Raw genomic sequence first — 19,744 nt, 5'->3', positions numbered from 1 at the left:
TGAAGCCCCGCCCACGTGTGCTTTTCGCCGCCCTCTACTGGCTGAAGGCCCCGCCCGTCTACTTGGCGCTACCCGGCCGTGATTAATTACCTCAGGTTCGCCTTCGGGAGGGGGTGTTGAGGAAGTGCAACTAAGGAGCCTTGACGCCTTAAGCGTCTTCGGCCTCTGACGGGGAACCCGCGAGGAAACGGCTGCCTTGGGTTGGCCTGTAATAAAGGGCAGGGGTGACTTCACGGACTAGGCCTCAGGCCAACGTCCCAGTAGTTATATACTGGCCCCGGGCAGGTATTTAAGGCTTTGTATAGTGGTTATAGTGTGCGACAAGGATTTGGGAGACCCAGGTTCGAATCTCCTCTCTGGAAGCCTATTGGGTGACCTTGGGTCAGTCGCACGCTGTCAACCTAACCCGCCTCACAGGTTGGGGGGGGGGGGAGGATTTGAGCCAGTTTGGGGATCCGCTGGAGAGAAAGGCACGGTATAAATAAAGGTAAAATAAATATTCTGCCATGGAAGCATGCTGGGTGACCTTGGGGCAGTCACCCCCTCAGCCTTACGTACCTCACAGGGTTGTTGGGATAAAATGGAGTAGGGGAGAATGATGGAAATAACGCTGGGGGGAAGGTAGGACGTAAAAAGAGTTGCCAAGTCTGGGTTGAGAATATAATTGCCAACCTCCAGGTGGGGACTGGACAGCTCCTAGAATTACAACTGATGTCCAGGTGACTGACATCAATTCTTTCTGGAGAAAATGGCTACTTTGGAGGGTGGACTTTATGGCATTATACCACACTGAGATTACTCCTCCAACCTTGCCCTCCCCAGGCTCCACCCCTAAGTATTCAGAAGTTTCCTGATCTGCGATTGCCAACCCTAGCTGGGAAATAACTGGCTTTTTTTTGGTGGAGTGGAACCCGAGGGGAGAGGAATTTGGGGACAGGAGGGGCCTCTGCAGGGAATAATGCCATAGAATCTACTCTCCACAAAAGTAATTTTCTTAAGGGGAACTGATTTTTCAGGAGATCAGTTGTAACTCCAGGAGATCTCCAGGCCCCACCTGGAGATTGGCAACTGTAGAGTTGAAGTAAATAATACTAAGGATTGTTGTATGAGCCAGCCTACTACCTACTGAAGGCTGCCTGGTGTCTTCTGTCAATTTAAAAACTGAGAGGGTGTTTTCTGTTTGGAGCTACATCATATGGGGGGGGAGTTATACCTTAGCATTTATTTAGATACTTGTACCCCACTTTTCTCTCTTATGGGGATCTAAAGAGTTGTACATCATTCTCCCCTCCTTTTTATTCATACAACAACCACACTGACAGGTAGGTTAGGCTGAGAGAGGGAGGGAGAGAGTGACTGGCCCAAGTTTACCCAGTGAACTACCACAGTAGTGAGGGGAACTCATCTGGGATCTTCTGGATCCTTGTCTGACTCTAACCATTTCATATCAATAGTTCAAAATACGTCTCAGTAGCTGCTGTGTGTGCAAAGGCAAGCTGTGCCCTACCTGTTGTCTTTGTATTGACATCTATGTATTTACTTGGGTATGCCCTAGACATGAGATGTGTTCATGGAAGCTCCAAAGTTTTCGTTTCTAAAGATCCTGAAAGGGAAGTGAGACCCAATTTATTCTTTATTGCTTACTCTTTTGCTTAGATCTCTTCAAACTAACCTGTTGTAGCAAACACCAAATACCATTTGGATATTTGCAGTTTTTAGTATACTGTATTTGCATCTGCCTAATGGATAAAGACCTCGTCCTTCTAATAAAGTGAACTCTGACTCACAAAAGCTTACACCAGAATAAATGTTATTCTTTCAGAAGCCACTAGTCTCCTGTTTTATTTTCCCAATTTACAGTGTTATCCTATGCATGTTTACTCAGAAACAAGTTCCACTTTATCTCATTGTGCTTACTCCTAGGTAAGTATGCATAGGGTTGCAGACTTATTATGACAAGTCTATCAGCTAACTAACCCTAAAAAATTACCAATTACCCTAAAAAATTACCCAAAATTACCAATTACCCAAAGAGGCACAGTGGTTTAAGAGAGACAGTGCCTTAGAAAATAAGAACTTTGGGCACAAGTTGCATGACAACAAAATACCTTGCAGGTTGAGACCATTCCTTTAAAATACATTTTGTCATACACTGTTTGCATAAGCATTTTTTAACCACATCTTTCCTCCAGGTTTGGACTGGTCCCATGTAAGGTCATAAGGAACCTTGTCTCTTTAAGATGCCGGATGTTTAGGTTTCCAGAGCCATCTTATTTTACTTCCTGTACTTGGACCTCCCTTTTCTCAGAGAGATGATGGTGGCTTGTCTGTTGTTTGTTCTCATGTGGGCTTTAATGGCAGGTGAGTGGGGGATGCTGTTGCACAAGTAATTGGTTAAGGTACATATGTGTAGAGAAAGTGTTACCTGGAAACCTTCCAGAATTGCTTACTTCCTGGAATGCTTAGCAACCTGCAGTCCATGTTTACTTTCCTGTACATGCCACTTGAATCTCCCCTAATGGGAAAGTACTTGTTATTCTGGGGGTGGCAGTGTACAAAAAATAAATTGGAATGCAATTTTCTGGTGGACTGGTTTTGAGGACCATTCTCCGTGTATCTGAAAATAACAAAACGTTTTCATTGATCTTTGAGAGTTACAGCCTTGTAACTTTAATAATTAGAACACATTTAATTTATTTCTTTCCTGTAAGTTTTGCTTCCTCTTTTCTTTGGCTCTGCAAAATATCTGCCTTGCTTCCAGCAGCTGGTTCCCCCCCCCCCTTTTCTTTTGTAAAGGAGCATTTCTGCCCTCTTTCCCTTTTTCTTTTGACGCTTGTAATATAAGCTTAGTTGTTCAGCTGGCTGGAAATGTATGGGAGCTGACTTTAAACAAAAGGGAGAGATGGTTATTAAATGTTAAAAGAACTGCTGCCATTAGTAGAGAGACTTATCCATCCTGTTTGGGATTTTATTAAAATATTGAAATGTATTGTTTCCTCCTTTTTGTGTGTGAGTGCATTGAAGAGTGGTTTGCCATGTGTCTAGTGGGATGCTATTCAAGAAATACAAGTCCATATCCCCCACTGGGAATAAAGGCCCAGTTGTATGGAAACATTATAGATGGAATTTCCAATATTGCCACACCCGCAAATAACAAATATCTGCAGCCAGTTCTCACCTGAGTCTCTCTCCATCTCTTCCATGTTTCTGACTCCTGTCCATCATATACCTGTCCTCTTCCTTGAGCTGCAGGGATGACACCTTCTTCAAGCTCTGATGGATCCTTGAACGAGGGAGCTACCAGGAGTTCGAATCATAATAGCTCTCATTGATACATCAGCTGACCATTCTTGACTATCAAGCTACAAAGGAATGTTCAGTCAGCAATAGATCCTTACAGTGGATTTTCAAATTGTGATGAATGTTACTATTCACATACGAATGCTGACAATCCCAGATTAATTTTTGTGAATATCTGAAACCTTGGAGACAGAAGGGTGACTGTTAATGTTCACCTAAATCAAATTATAAATATTTGCTAGGGTTTGTAAACAAGTGAGGGAAAACATTTATTTTTTGATACTTGACAAATTTTTGTGAGATTGCCAATATTTACATGCAACTGTCAACACATTTCAATCATTCATTATAAAATATATAGAATCATCTTTTTGTGTTAGGTCCTGATTGTTTAGTTGCCTTTTCCTTTGATATATATGTATATGTATGTGTGTGTGCACATGTGTGCTTGTGTTTCTATTGCAGTAGAAGCAGGAATGTGTTTGGTTTTCTTGAGATATTTAAAAAAAAATAAGCAAGAGCCAAAATGAAGTACCCAAATATGTGTTCTTTTTCTCAGTGTCACATTTCCTTGGTAACCTCTTAGAAACTGGCATATATTTTTGCAGTGAGAAAAGTTTAATGTTGGGTTGGCTTCACTGCAGCTGATATACTGCAGGAGCGTTCAAAGGAGACCACAGCTATTAACAAGAATGTCATGGCATTTTGTGTGCTCCAGGTGCCGAACTTCGCTTTGCCTCCTATTTTGCTGACCACATGGTATTGCAGAAGGGCCCGGCTTGTGCAGTTTTATGGGGCTATGGAGATCCTGGCGCAAACTTAACGGTGAAGGTTTACCAGGGTGAACATACTGTTATGAAACAAACGGTACAGGCTGACGGTAATAAATCTTCAAATGATATGAACATGTTCTCCACCTAACTCCTCTTCCCAGAATGGCACAGCTCACTTGTGGCTTCCTCTGTCTTTGCTGCCTACCTCTGTGGGTGTCTATTTATCAAAAATACACAATACAGATTTCCATTCAAGAAGGTTCTCATAAAGAAGGGATGTAGCAACAAACTTCTGGTTTCTTGTTATGTTAAACTGTATAGATAGAGCATCCTTGGGAAAAGGTACAGTAGTCCTTGCTTAGTGGTACTCTATCAAAATGGCTTGGGGCCAGACCTGTGGAAAGTCTTTCTCCCCTCCGGTGCAGCCCAGTAATTGACATCCTCAGAAACTCTGCTCTCCCAACCCGGCAGAGATGAGGCAGATAATGACCTGAGACAGGGCTTTGTCAGTGCCAGCGTCGTCTTTGAGGCTCACCTGATGCCTTCCCTGTTCTTTTATAGCCAAGATCATTCCTTTTTATCTAACCTTTAACTAAAGGGCTTGATCTTTAAATTGGTTTTTACAGTATGCTTTTAGCCTGTGAACAGTTTTACACAGATCATTTTAGGATGCTAAGAATTTTTACACTCTCTGAATACTTCCCTGTAATATTCCCAGAAAATGACGGGAAGCTCTCTTTACCACTAGTGCATAATGGAAATGAGATCAATTGACTGAGAGAATCAAGAAATTTTTTAATCTAGGTAACTGGCTGTAGGTGGAAAAACAATCACCATAACAATAACTCTTACAAAGGCTTTTTAATGCTCCAGATGGGTTTTTAATAGTTTGCTCATTTTAATTATTTTTATGCTGTTTTATGAGCTTCCTTAATAATAATAGCTGCAAGTATATACCACTCTTCTAGATAGATTAGTGCTCCACCCAGAGTGGTGAACAAGTTAGTGTTATTATTATCCCCACAATGCAGCTGGGGAGCTGGGGCTGAGAGGGGTGGCTTACCTAAGGCCACCTACTGAGTTTATGGCAGTAGTGGGATTCGAACCAGTACAGTGCTGATTCGCAGCCAAACCACTTAACCACTGTGCTACAGCAGCTCATTCTTTATGCTCCTACAGCAGCCTTGAGCAGGTTATCTGGAGAGGCAGCATATATATTTTCTAAATAGGTATATGGAGATCAAGCTGTAGCCTCCAGTGCTTCAAATTTCATATTCATGAGTTTCAGACAAAAACTTTCTAGCCTGCCTTTCTCCCATTCTGGAGGTCCTGTGAATCAAATTTGGAGATTTCACCTGTCAATGAACAATAGATTTGGGGTTTCTTTTCAGAGAAGTGGAGGCCATTTGAAAGAGGAATGATCACATGTCAGTGTGTATGCTAAAACAGGAGCCCCGTGGTGCAGAGTGGTAAGCTGCAGTACTGCAGCCCAAGCTCTGCTCACAACCGGAGTTCGATCCTGGTGGAAGCCGGGTTCAGATAGCCAGTTCAAGGTTGACTCATCTTTCCATCCTTCCAAGGTCAATAAAATGAGTACCCAGTTTCCTGGGGTAAAGTGTAGATGACTGGGGAAGGCAATGGCAAACCACCCTGTAAAAAATCTGCCAAGAAAACGTCATGATGTGACGTCCCCTCCACGGGTCAGTAATGACTCGGTGCTTGCACAGGGGACTACCTTTACCTAGTGTGTATGCTGATCCCACTTTCATTTCTGGGAAACTGGTCTTAAAGCCTTATAAGTGTATGCGTGTGTGTGTATAGAGCAGGGGAACTGTTGGTTTTGCCATCCCTATTCTTGATGGGCACCCCCTGCTAGAAGGAAGCGCCATTGGGATGTGGTGATTAAGAGTGTTGGACTAGGGTCTAGAAGACCCAGGTTCAAATCCCCACTCTGCCATTGAAACTCACTGGGTGACCTTGGGCCAGTCATACACTTTCAGCCTAACCTACTTCACTGAATTGTTATGAGGATGAAACGGAGGGCAGAAGAGGAGAATGATGTAAGCTGCTTTGAGTACCTATTGGTGATATAGGTGGGATCTAAATGAAGTAGAAATATAAAAATAAAATCCACTATAAAGGTATAGTGGATTTGTGGAACCCATAAAGGGAGGGAGAGATGCCCCTGGAAACAAAATTCATCTGAATATATATCTCACCTGAACATGGTCAACCGTGTTGGGTGGAGGGGGGGGGGGAAGAGAGGAAGCAAAATAAGGTCTTAAGGATATGATAGTTTCCCCTCATGCACAACAGACACAATATTGGAAGTGAAAATCTGACCCTGACATTACGACAGACTCCTGGAAGGTTGAAGTGCCAGTAATGGAGAGTGCTGTGGGAGGGGAAGAAGCAAGTGGTTACTGTTCCTACACGGGCCAGTGGAGAAGGCTTTACTGTCTCTCCATTTGCTTCTAACAGCTAAATGTCTTTTAGGAACCATTTTTAACTGACAACAACAACTAAGTTTATTAGCTAGAGGCCATCACATTCTTGAAATCAATTCAAAATTACATGATTGCACATCAGCGAGACACGCCATTTTAAAATACCATTTTTGACTGATAAGAAGGCTGAGACTTTGTTTTCAAACTTTTGCAGAAGTCCTTCGGATCTGGAAAGCAGTCTTGAGTCCCATGGCCCAGGGCGGTCCTTATTCCATAGAAGTATATCAGTTCTATAAAGAAGAAGTGACCAACATTACGCTGCAGGATGTCTATTTTGGAGATGTCTGGCTTTGCAGTGGGCAAAGTAACATGGAGATGACGGTTTCTCAGGTGAGCCTCATTTCCACAGAATGCAATGGAGGCACTGGGCAATTTTCTAAAGAGAACACTTTTTCGACTGCCGTGTTATTGAAGCGCAATATATGTAGCTGGTGTGTGAGAATTTTTGCACATAAAATCTGTTGCAGCGAAAAGTAAGAGGAGTCTTACATCACCTTTAAAGATTAACAAGTTTTTATTCCAACGTAAGTTTTCAAAGGCTGAAGCCCATTGTGTCAAATGTTCGTCAGCATATGGGGTAGATGATGACACATACTTAATGACCGACAATACCCTAAGGTTGTATTGGGTATCTCCTGTGAATTCTTCTAGTGTCTGAAGTTTCAGCAGACATTGCCTGAATATTTTTGTATATTTTTCTCTGAATATGATGGCCCAAAATCAAAAGTTTTTACTTTTGGTAGCTGTCTCTCCTTTTTATACTAAACTGCCAAAGCTATGCCTGCCTAGTTGTAACAGAGTGGGTCTGTAAACCCCAGTCTATAATTTGCACTGTGTACCTTAGTCTCTCAGGCACATTTACTGGGCCAACAAAAAACATTTCTCATACTAGACATAATGCTACAAGAAATCCTTCTGGAGCAGGGGAATCATCCCATACCTAAAATTAGAAAAACAAGAAAATAACTGTTTCTACGTGTATTGCTTGGCAGCCCTCATCTTAAGTCTGGGTTTAAATAGATCGACAGAAATAAGCAGCTGCAAAAGTATATTGCAGAGTGTTTAGGCTCAAAAAGCTGGGGGAAGAGTGCCTCCTAAATCCCACAGTCCACAAAGATAATTCCAGATGGACAGCCGTGTAGTTGGTGCCACTGGGTTTCTGTTTTACTTGGCCCACACAGACTGTTACATTTCCTTGCTAGGAACGAAGAAGAAAACTTGGCCGTTTATTTCATTGTCTAAGAGTCAAACTACAAGTGATGTCTTACACAGGTTGGACACTAGTCGGCTTCCCTCAAGTTTTGATGGGAAATGTAGGCGCCCTGGTTTTACAGCTTGGCTCTCCATTACAGCTGCAAGACCAGGATGCCTACATTTCCCATCAAAACTTGAGGGAAGCCGACTAGTGTCCAACCTGTGTAAGACGTCACTTTTAGTTTGACTCCTAGTGCAACTGTTTGGTTCTCCCTGTGTAATCGTTGTTCAAGACTTAACACCCAGGAAGATATAGTTTGTCTTTAACTTTTTAAAATTATGGTTCCAATGGAATTTGTCCCATTTCCTAGATATTCAATGCCAGCAAGGAGCTTGCAGAGGCTTCACGTTTTCCATATGTGCGAGTGTTCGCAGCCTCTCTTGCTCAGTCCGAAGAGGAACTTCTGGATCTTCCCGGTATTGATTTGCAGTGGTCTGTGCCGACAGCTGGTAAGGGTGCACCAAACTTCTAGCAGATAGTCTGCAGAAGTTTGTAAAAGCAATGTCTTTTAAAAAGTCTTTTTGGTGAAGTTGGTGGTGTAGCGTTCCGAAGTCCTGTAGGTTTTATGGTCTAGCGAGAGACTGATTGCTATTACGAGAGCATGTATTGCTCTCATAACTGATGTTCTTTTTCTGATTTTGCTTAGGAATTTTAGTTAACCTCACCTCTTGTCTGTTTATACAAAGTAAAAATACAAAGTAACCACACCATTGGTTTCTGCAATGGTGTTTTGGTGTTGGGGCAGGAATGCATATGTGCATTGCTTCTTAAGATAGAAAAGCATTATCAACACCATCGTAAGCCATGTCGCAACCTTCTAAAATCGTACACGTCTATGGACTTAGAAGGGTGTAACTCTGCATAGGATGGAACCAAAAGTCCTCCTTTTCTGACCCGTTCATAATGCTGAATCAAGATGCTGTTTACATGATACTGTGAGATTACAAACTATGAAAAAGCCCTTGTACATTCTAGGGCTCTTGCTTTTCTTGTGTGTGTGTATCTGTTTAAGCACATAAATATAAGGCGCCTTTTGAGAGAACAAAGTTTTACCTTAGGAACGTTGTTGGCCCAATTGCTCCCCTTGATTTAAAGGTCTTTCTGATTCCATGGAGCCTGGCCTGCCTCTTATGGTCACGGCATGTACGTCAACACATCCTCAAAGTGTCCAGCACCCAAAAAAGTTGTTTGAGTTTCCTTCTTGACATATAGGAATGTACTGCACCTATTCTTCTTGCTTTTGTGCTCTGCTAATTACCTTGTCTGGTACTGACCCAGATGTCATCGTGTATTCCACAGTGCAATCCTATGGAGAGTTACTCCCGTCTAAACTGACTGATCTCAGCAAGTTTAGATTAGAATTACTCTACGTAGGATTACTCTACCAGACCCCAAGAGATTTCCATCTAACCTATATAAGATCTGTCCCAAAGGAGGGCCCTGATACTGTCACCTGACTGATAAAATTGTTTCCTGCTCTAAATCGGAATGGTATAAGTGATCCATTGTTGTAGATGAGACGTTATTTTAGGTTGTTGGGGGGCTATCTGTAAGCAAGGAAAGGTATGTGTGTGAGAGAGATCCAGGGTTGGTTGTAGGTCTCTGATGAAGTTAGATTGGTTTGAGCTACAACCTGTAAGTGACCACTATATGCCTCATAAATGTACGTTTCATCCCTCCAATTAAATGAGCTCTGATTTATGAGAGCTGATGCTGGAACCAATTTTTTTTTAGTCTGTAAGGAACCACTGGACTCATGTTTTATTTGCCTGGAAAGATATGCTGTTCCTTTAAGCTACTATTTCATAGAAACCTCAATTTTCAGATTTTTGAATCCCTTCTCCTTACCTCCGGCTGCATCCACACATTGTGGATATTACATTAATATTGTGCTATAACAGTAATCTGTGACTGGATGTTTTTCTGTGGATAAGACGATCTGATTGTAAATAATTGCTGTGTAGGACAACAGTAGTGCAATATCCAGCCATGTGTGACTGCAACACTGCAACCTCTGTGTACTAGAATAAAATATTTAATTGGACTTCATATTGCTCTTGCTAAATGTGTGGGTTAGCAAATTATCTCATTTAACAATGGAAGCAAGCATATTCAAAGAGGCAGATTAGGGAAGACAGAATAAAAACTGAGTTCTCCCAATTTTCCCAAGGGAAAACGGAAGGTGGGTTAGTCTATGGTATTTAAGTGTGTCAGGATTACAGAGGTACTTTGTTCTTGTTTTTTTTATGTTGCCATTGTGAGCCTGTTTGTTCTGCCCATTTTCATTGCTAATGTCACTGATTCATTTGTTCCTTTTAATGCCATTTTATATCATTTTTACACTGTTTCTGTGTGCAAAATGATGCTAAGTCGCAGAGGTTTATAACAAAATTTAGCGCTAGTAGACAGAAAATGGCATGACAAAGACTCACAGGTTCATCTTGCACAAGGGAGGAGTGAAGACAAGACAGGGTTTTACAGTAGCAAGCCTGCAAAATTTGGAATCATCCCTGGTCAGGATGTTAAAAGATTGTAGGTCAAGATAGCCCCCAATAATTCACACAGCTGTACTGTGGCTGTTAGTTAAAAGTGTGGCAGAAGAAGCCAGTTGTGTATATCATACATTCATATTGCTTTCGAAACTTTTAAAAAATATATCTGAAAAGAAAACTTGGGCCATGGAGACTTCAGTTACTTCTCTGCTGTATGCTGGCTGTTTGGACGCTATTTGTATGAGATGCTGCAGTACCCCATAGGACTGGTCGAGTCCTCCTGGGGAGGGACACCAATTGAGGCCTGGTCCTCGCAGAAGGCACTGCGCAGCTGTGGGCTCTCGGAGGACCATAGAAGGTAAGAAGAGCTAATGACAACAGATCTTGCTCCTTTCCTATATGTGTAACTTGTTCCTTGATAAACTGGATGCCTTTCCATTTTTGCTGAGTTCTGCATGCTGACTGGTCTCTGTTGTTCTTTGTTCCTGTGATTACATCATACAAGCTGCCACACGGTTTACAATAATCAGTAAGAAATCTGTAACCTCAATGCTGCGTTAGAACCAGGATAAGAACTTGCCCGACCTGCATCTAGTTTAAAATTCTATGCAAGTCTCTTGTAGCAGAAACAAAAATGGGTCATGTAGCACCTTAAGACTAACGGGTTTATTGTGGTAGAAACTTTTGTGTCCACTTCATCCAATGCATGAAGTGTCTCCTTAGCTAGCAGACACATGTATAAAGACTTGAATGTTACACTGTATTCCAGTCTTCTGAGTAGTTTTCAGTGCTGCAGGATTCCAGTGGTGTCATCACACTTCTAGTTAGATTTACAAATCAAACCAGTTTATTAAGCACAATAGCATGCTCTTTTGCAGTAGCAAATAAGTGAATCATAGACAGACATCTGCCGAGTGTTCTTGGTTGATTATTGATTTAACACATAGCTGATTTGCACTATGATGAAAAGATTTGAGAATTAGTGTAGATGTAGTACAAGCTTGTCTGAGTGAGGTTCAAACTGCACTTCTTTGAAGACGGGCAAACTTCCCCACTTCAGCGTAGAGCAGTACAAGGAGAGGTGTGGACTGAAATCTCATGTTATCTCTGCTCCTGAACCTCATCACTTTTCCTGTGGCATTGTAGTATGGCGGAGATGTATGAAGATGCATTATATTCCAAGTTATTTTCCAATGCAGTTATTAAAGGTTAGGAGATCAACACAGCCTGCCCATTCATTCTTGGAGACAGTTCAGTTTTTAAGATCAGTCAAAGTGGGCTCCTCACAGAGTTTGTGATCCTGCAAAAGATGCTATCCAATGCCTTTCCCATGAGGAACACTGCATCCCTTCATAAGTGTGTGAAGGAAGAGTGGAAAGTAATTCCTTCTATAAGCCCCATTTGTGCAGTGCTGGCACGGCTACCAAGGCCAAAAGAGTCATGCCGTCAACAAAAATTGGGCACTTAGGGTCAGTCTTCTCTTCCTAGTGGAAGTAGGTGCATCAAGTATTTTTGGTCAGTAGTGGACCAGTTCTTATGTGAGGGTGTAGGGACTGGCAAATACTCAGCATGTTGACCTTTGACACTGGCACTAGCTCTTCACTTCCAGATTGCAGTGGCGGGTTTGTATCACATTACAGGAATGCATTCCAGCAGCCAGATGCTGGATTAGTCCTCGTGCTTCCCTCGCCCTTTGTGCATTAGGTGAAATATTCTCCTTTTAAACTTTCAAATGGTAAATGCATATTTATTGGCATGTATATTGTTCGTAGGTCCATCTTTCACCTTACAATCCCCCCACCTTAAAAAAACCTTTGTAAGAACAGTGGAAAACTGGTCTGGGGATTGGAAGGAGGAGATGCATTGGTGGTGTCACGGGCAATTGTTAAGTGATAGCCTGCACAACCAATTTTCGTTAAACTGGGCTGCAGACATGTAGAACCAGTTTTTCAGAGCTTATCCCTGATTGGTATTTTTAATTGAATATGGTGAGAATGATTTCAGATCACTCCCGCTGCTCTATAAATATGATCTGTCTTCTCTCTTACCAAAGCGTCTCTCAGAGGTGTGTATCTCAGACAGTGAGAAAATTAAATGCGGGTCAGATTTCAGCATAGCTGGTAAAGTCTTATATAACAGCAACTAAATGCTTTGCTAGGTCAGAATACCAGAATGGCATCTGAAGGCAGTAAAGTAGCTTATGATGTGTAAATTTGCTTTTTGCACTTGCTGGTCCAAGACTGACCCCCCCTCTTCTGTACAGCAAACATTAATATAATCCTTTGTGACTTCTGAGCTCTAGTTCTAGAGAGGCCCACAGCCATCACTGATTGAGCAGTATCTATGTGCAGCAGTACAATAAATCCCCCGTCTAATGGGTTTGTCTCCTACATTGTAGAGTCCCTGTCTCCTATCCTAATTCTGGCCCTAAAGCGTTCTCTGTGCTCTGGAATGCAATGATCCACCCTCTTCTCAACATGACCCTCCAAGGTGTTATTTGGTATCAAGGTATGTAAAACTGGCAGGAGGACAGAGCAGGGACACTACTGCATCACTATCGCGTTTGGTTTGTCTCATCCTCTGTGTTTATCCCAGGTGAAGCAAACACTTTAATGGACACTGATCTGTACAACTGTACATTCCCAGCGCTCATTGAAGATTGGCGGAAAGCTTTCCATGACGGGTCGGTTGGGCAAACGGAGCAGTCCTTTCCCTTTGGCTTTGTCCAGGTAATGGGCAAGGGCATGATGGTGCAAGCACTGGGGTGCCTCTTTGGCATGGCAGACATGAGGGAATGGATGAAAGGATACAGCATTTTTAAAAAACAAAAGCAACGGGCTTCAGACTCTTTCTGTATCCCCACTGATTTCCTGCATCTTTAACCTCTGCGGGGCACTTGCTTACAACAAAGCCAGAGTTGTCTTATGCCTGAGGGTGTTTAGCAGAATGAGGAGCAAGAGCTACATGTCACTCCCCATACAGGACAAATAGTAACCAAAAAAGGTATCACCATGTATATCCTCCCAATATAGTATAGAACCACTTAACCTGTGTATTGATATCTTCACTTTTGTGCCCCCCTAACCCATATTATTATCATTATCATTACTATTACTATTATTAACCTTACCTAACCCATATTATTTGCTGCTGCAAGTATGACGTGGGGCTAGTTGGATTTAACATGTGAATGCCACTTGCACTGGCAGCCTTGAGTCCTGTGAAATGTAGTTCCATCCATAATGGCAGCTTCCTAATATATATTTGCAGCTTTATGAAGCTAATACCTTTCCTTAACTATAGAGGGACAGGGAAATGATGTAAAAGGGGAGATTTTTACCCAGAAAGACTACATTTACAGTTCATTTATTGTATTTATATCTCCCACTAATATAAGAATTCCCAGGAAGTTTCCTGTCCAAGTGAGACTCATGCCCACTCAGATTCAGGCGGGTAGCTATGCTGGTCTGCAGAAGAAGAGTAGTGTTCGAGTCCAGTAGCACCTTAAAGACCAACAAGATTTTCTAGGCTATACACTTTTGAGAGTCAGCTTGAATCTCTAAACTTTATACCCTGGAAAATCTCACAGGTATTTAAAGTGCTACTGGACTTGAATCTTGCTCTTTTCATGCCCACTACTTTCAGTGGGAATGCTGCATTGTGTGCCTGCCAGCCATACTCTGGGACCCATTTGCTAGGTCTTTGGGAAGGCCATACCCTCTTTACATTCTGGACCAGATTTCAGTATGTATTGGAGGAAGAACAGTTGTGACACTTTCTCAGCATCAACACCCCAGCACGATTCCTGCCTCCAGTGTCACAGCTGTAACCTCAAAATGGATGGGGGGCGTGGCCTATACATTCCTGTTGGGAAACTTGAGTGATCTTGTCATGGTAGCAGGAGGCACGAGGATGAATAATGGGATTACAGCCTAAAGGGGTAGACAATCCACAGTTGCAGGTAGTTTTCATCTAGGAGTGCCCGTCATCTCTACCGGCTCTCCCTGTGTTGCAGGTATCTACATATCACCGAGTAGGTGTTGATGACAGCTTTCCACGTATTCGATGGCATCAAACAGCAGACTACGGTTATGTCCCTAATAAGAAAATGCCAAATACTTTTATGGCTGTCGCCCTAGATCTCTGTGATGCTTCTTCTCCCTATGGGAGGTAAGGAAGATTCCTTTGCTTTATCTTGTCTGGACCCTCCCAAGCAGCTATGAAAAGTCCAGAGCGGCCACAGACTGTTCCATATGGAATGGTTATGAGAGAGAGGAAATCTGATGACAATGTATGTTGCTCATTGTACATGCATGGAAAAATGTAAAGAAAAATTGGGGACCATCTGAAGGGGGGAAAGCCCTTCTAAATGGAAAAGGCCTGAGGGCAGTTTCTTGCCTCACCCCTATCCATTGGCCACTTTATTAGGGAATAATGGAATGGAAAAGGGAGGAGAGACAGGTGTAATCCAAGTCTGGAGGTTGCATTGTGACTGCTAATAGAAAGAAGCCGGGTAACATGAGTAGTAAGTTCTAGTTGCTTTGAAGCCTCCAACAGATACCACCTATATAATTTTTTTATGTTTATCTTGTCTGTCTTTTCTTTACAACCATGAGGGCTGAAAACTGTGTGTTTCAAATCAGTACCAAAATATATGATTTCCTTTGCTTACAGTATCCATCCCCGCGATAAACAGAGTGTGGCCTATAGATTGCACCTTGGTGCTCTGGCAGTGGCTTACGGAAAGGACAACTTGACCTTCCAAGGCCCATTCCCTCAGCAAGTGCAAGTGGATGTAGCCCTTAAGCTTCTGAATGTTACCTACAACCAGAATATCCAGCTTCATCATATGGACAGCAAGATATTTGAGGTAAGAGTTGGTGGAGAAACAGTGAGCTGATTGCAGCAGCAGTCTTAACCATTCTACAGTTCCCAAGGGAGGATGCTCTGGCAGCCGTATTTCTTTAAAGGTGATAAAGGTTTGTAGTCCAGCAATGTGGGTATCTGCAGGGCCAGGTTCTGATCCCTGCTGCGTTACAAAGATTTGGCAAATCTCACAGGGTTGCTGAGAGCACAAGCTTAGTGTCCATAAAGGTTCTAACTTCAGTCTATAGCTTCTCTAATAAAAGATATTGAGAAAAGAGTTATTTATTTGTTTCAAATTTGTATTCCGCCCTCCCCGCAAGCGGGCTCAGGGCGGATAACAACATATTAAAACTACAATTAAAAATTCACGTTCATTAAAAACAACACATTTAAAACAGGATGGTGGACAGCCTTCACAGGGAGGGTTAAGATTTATACATCCCTTTTTTCCAGGCCGGCAGAGGCCCAGCCTCAGCCATATGCCTGGCGGAACAACTCTGTCTTGCAGGCCCGGCAAAAAGATAGTAGGTCCTGCCAGGCCCTGATTTCAGCAGACAGAGCGTTCCACCAGGTGGAAACCAGGACCGAAAAGGCCCTGGCTCTAGTCGAGGCTAGGCGGGCCTCCTTGAGGCCAGGGACCACCAACGGCTGTTTGTCCCCTGATCAGAGTGTCCTCTGGGGAATATATGGGGAGAGATGGTCCCGTAGATACACTGGTCCCAGTCCACATAGGGCCTTATAGGTCAACACCAGAACCTTGAATGTGATCCGGTACTCCACTGGCAACTGATGCAGCTCGTGTAAGAATGGTGTTATATGCACCCTATTTGGCACTCTCGTAATAACACGCACCGCTGCATTTTGTACCAGCTGTAATCTCCAGGTCAGGCTCAAGGGCAGCCCCGCGTAGAGCAAGTTACAGTAATCTAGCCTAGAGATGACTGTTGCTTGGATCACTGTAGTTAAGTCATGGGTTGACAGGTGACGGACAAGTTGCCTGGTCTGCCGCAGATGAAAAAAAGAGGACCTGACAACCGCTGTGACCTGTGCCTCCATTTTCAGGGAGGCATCCAAGATCACCCCCTAGGCTCGTAACCCTTGGAACTTTCCCTGCCTGAGGTCTTGGAGAGCCCTGACAGTATCAGTTAAAAGTATCAGCCAGTAGATGATGTGAAAGACCTCTGCCTGAAACTCTGGAGAGCTGTTGCCAGTCAGAGTAGAAATTGTGTATGTGCCCGTCATCAAGTTGCAACTGACTTATGGAGAACTCAGATAGGTGATTTCAAGTCAAATGAGGAGTAGAAGTGGTTTGCCATTGCCTTTCTCTCCAGAGGAACCCCAGCCTTCCTTGGTGGTCTGCCATCCAAGTATTAACTGGGGCTGATGAGATACGACTATACCTGCCTAAAATATGCTGACGTGTGATCACAAAGATGCATAAATACCAGAACAAAACCTTCCCTCGCGGTTGCTATTGAGCTTCCAACACTAGCTTTTCAATAAAAATCAAAATGCACAGAGGTTCATTTGCAGACCTCTTCCTAATAAACATGGCCTATAGTATGGTGTCAGGCACCTATCAGAAATTGAGAAGATGCTAAGCTAATGACTTGCCTGTTCTGTGACACTAATTTTCCATGCTTCCAGATAGTAGGCAAGTCTGAATGAGTGTTCTGTATCTCTTTGGCAGGTATGTTGCTCTGACCTAGCACTGTGTAAGTGGAAACCAATACCTATCAGAACTGCCTCCTTCCGCACAGTGACTCTACACAACCTTGTTTGCCCCCAAACAGTAACTGGCCTGCGCTATGCATGGACTGAGTGGCCTTGTGAATACAAACAGTGTCCCCTTTACAACATCCATTCACTGCCTGCCCCTCCATTCATTTCATTTTCTCACAATAGCCCTGTTTGGGTTGTGTCATGAATGCTAGTAAGTGGTACTAGGCTAACAAGTTCTTATTTTGTTCCCATCCATCACGATAAAAAGAAGGCCGACTGATCTATGCAGGATCCCTATACCCTACGGGCTGTTTTTCTTTAATTAGTACATTTTCAGGCTGATGATGAAAAAAAATCATGCTGCTGGGTTCGTGCTCGCTCCCTTACCTGTAGGGACGGATAGGTGGCACTTGCTATATTTCCTGTATCACCTGGTGCCAGTCAACATAATCCATCATAATGAACCCTTTAGAGAAACGACACTGGTGATCAGGCATGACTTGTACCAGCTCATCACACACACCCACGCACCAGACTCACAAATGGCATACCAGAAATAGCAGAATTTGGACACTTCCATTATTGGGTCATCACAGTACCTGGATCTGACTGTCTGCCTTATCTCCTGCCTGCTGTTAGCTGTGTGCAGCTACAACATCATGCTGAAAGAAGACTAACTTATTAAAAATCTCTCTGTTCACCTGTGAAAGAAGTAAACCTAATTTTAACCAGGTCTTAAAGCATGCCAAGTTAATAAAGATCTGCTAGTACTTGCATGGCATGCCCTTGGTGAGCTTGTAGAGTAAGGCCTTAATCCAGTCTGACCTCAGGCTGTGGAACTCTTGCCTTTATGTTCACCTTCTTTGCTTTTGACCTTCTGGAATTTGATCAAGACACATTTGTTGGGAGGACATATGATGATTTTATCTCCTGACATGTTTAATCCATTAGTACTGCTCCTGTGATTTTTACTGATTATTTTAAATCATATTGGCTGCTGTTTTATGAACTGTTTTTATTATTGCTATTTTAACAGAACAGCTAAAAATAAAGAATCTGTTTTTCTTTTGTACTGTAAGGTGCTTTGTGTTTTCTTAAAAATAAAGGTAGAATAAAGTTTCAAAGAGAGCAAAATGTAACATTATTTGACAGTTTGGGTTCTTTAGATTTTTGTGTTTTCAGTTGTAGTTTTCAGTCCAAATACATAGATAATGGATAGGGGATTGCAACAGACTGAACCTCTTAAAACAAGAAATACCCCTTGCTTATTGAAAAAAGCACACTTCTATCCTGTCCTTCCACCACGGAGCTCCAGGCAAAATATATGATACATCGCTCTTCTGTTATATCTTCGTGACAACTCTGAGGCAATGTTATGCTGACAAACTGGTCTAAAGTCAAATAGAGAGTTTTGTGTCTGAATACCAATCCACAAAATTCACATAATACTTTTTATTGACCAAAATGACACAGAAAAGTGTGAATGGGTTGGATCCACACTAGATTGGCAGTTTCCACCAATCCTCCCTTCCTGTGGCATATCCCCCAATGCCATTTGTCATGTCTTCTATTCACCCCCTGCTCCTCCAGTAGCAGCACTTCATGATCAGTAACTGCAGTCTGAAGGGTAAGGCAGACAAATTCTGTTGTTGGAAAATTCAGCCTGAATCCAACCAAGACTGTTTTGTGTCATTTTGGTTGGCCTTAATAAAAGGTATTATGCAATGTTTAATTTTGGATTCTGCTTTCAGTCGATGCAGCTACCTGCCACCTCTTCAAGCCTCAATTAAATGCCCAGAACAACTCAGTTATATTTAGACTATGTTCTGTATTAAAAGCCTAGTTCATGTCACTCTGTTGTCTGCTTTGTAAAGACAATCCCATTAATTTAAAGCATTTGCTACCAAAATCCTGAGCTGAAGCTGAGAACAGTGACAGTTTCTCCTGGACTCCAGTTAACCTGTCTCCATCAGCCAAGTGGAAACGATTGCACGTCAGTTTTAGAGAAGCAACAAGCCAGCCTTTTGCACTCAGCTGTGATTGTTCCTGTCATGCTAATCAGAGCAGAAAGGAGAAACAGTTTGCTCCTGTTGCTGAATTCACTGGATGGTAGTGAATGCACAGGAGGCAAGATGAGTAAGGTGTTAAGTGGCTTTTCAGGAGCAGAGCCACAGTTTAAGGATGATGTGGAAGAAAGTGTGATTTACCTTCTGCAGTCTGCTCCTGAAATCAGACTTAGCCTTTAAGAAAAAGCTTTCCTCAGTGACTTTAAGACCTATATTAAGTGAAGAAAGTCTTATATTTGAATACTTTAGTCATGAAACGAATCATGAATAGCTTCAACACAGAGATGCGAAGGCCCAGAAAAGAGATATTTGATTTTTTTCCAACTGAAAAACTGAATTTGGGGGGTAACGCTTGAAAAAAATTGCCATACAACATGTCACTCATTCCAAATAAATGCTAAAGTGCTTTCTCAGAATGGTTTAGAGTGTATGGTATACGCAGATAACCTATCCTTGAAAATATGCTTCTTGTCTAAAAGTGACTCATTTCCCTGCAATTAATAATATAGTATGAGTGTAATAACGCACTGCTGAAGAAGTCAGTAGTTTTAATATTAACTCAATATCCAAATCTGTTTCTAGCATGAAGATTGTTTCTAAGACCAAATAAATAAACCATGTTTTGTTTCCTAAAATGCTTTCTGGTTTCTATTTTTCCTTGCTTCTCAAATGTCAGAAACAAATATATATAGCATAAGGCACCGTGGTTTGCAACGTTCATGCTCTTCAGTAATAGATATATGTGAAATTGTGTTCAGTGTGT

At 42.4% G+C, this 19,744-nt stretch overlaps 1 protein-coding gene across 1 annotated transcript; it reads left to right on the top strand.

Moving 5' to 3' along the window:
- Positions 1–8: 8 nt before the first annotated feature.
- On the top strand, positions 9–17,983 carry SIAE (sialic acid acetylesterase). Its single transcript, XM_054997865.1, has 11 exons — positions 9–95; positions 2,193–2,361; positions 4,019–4,180; positions 6,735–6,910; positions 8,146–8,284; positions 10,502–10,685; positions 12,726–12,835; positions 12,923–13,056; positions 14,343–14,497; positions 15,002–15,197; positions 16,884–17,983. Exons 2-11 carry the CDS (start codon positions 2,313–2,315, stop codon positions 17,118–17,120), a joined length of 1,542 nt encoding a protein of 513 aa, XP_054853840.1. The 5' UTR covers positions 9–95; positions 2,193–2,312; the 3' UTR covers positions 17,121–17,983.
- Positions 17,984–19,744: the final 1,761 nt, after the last annotated feature.

The sequence above is a fragment of the Eublepharis macularius genome, chromosome 14 (assembly GCF_028583425.1).
Source record: "Eublepharis macularius isolate TG4126 chromosome 14, MPM_Emac_v1.0, whole genome shotgun sequence".
Taxonomy (NCBI): Eukaryota; Metazoa; Chordata; class Lepidosauria; order Squamata; family Eublepharidae; genus Eublepharis; species Eublepharis macularius.
This window is presented reverse-complemented; position numbering and strand designations above follow the sequence as displayed.

Coding starts and splice junctions, on each gene's coding strand:
- SIAE (XM_054997865.1), top strand. CDS start 2,313: ATGATGGTGGCTTGTCTGTTGTTTGTTCTCATGTGGGCTTTAATGGCA. Junction 4,181..6,734: donor ACAAACGGTACAGGCTGACG/GTAATAAATCTT, acceptor AAACTTTTGCAG/AAGTCCTTCGGATCTGGAAA. Junction 6,911..8,145: donor TGGAGATGACGGTTTCTCAG/GTGAGCCTCATT, acceptor CCCATTTCCTAG/ATATTCAATGCCAGCAAGGA.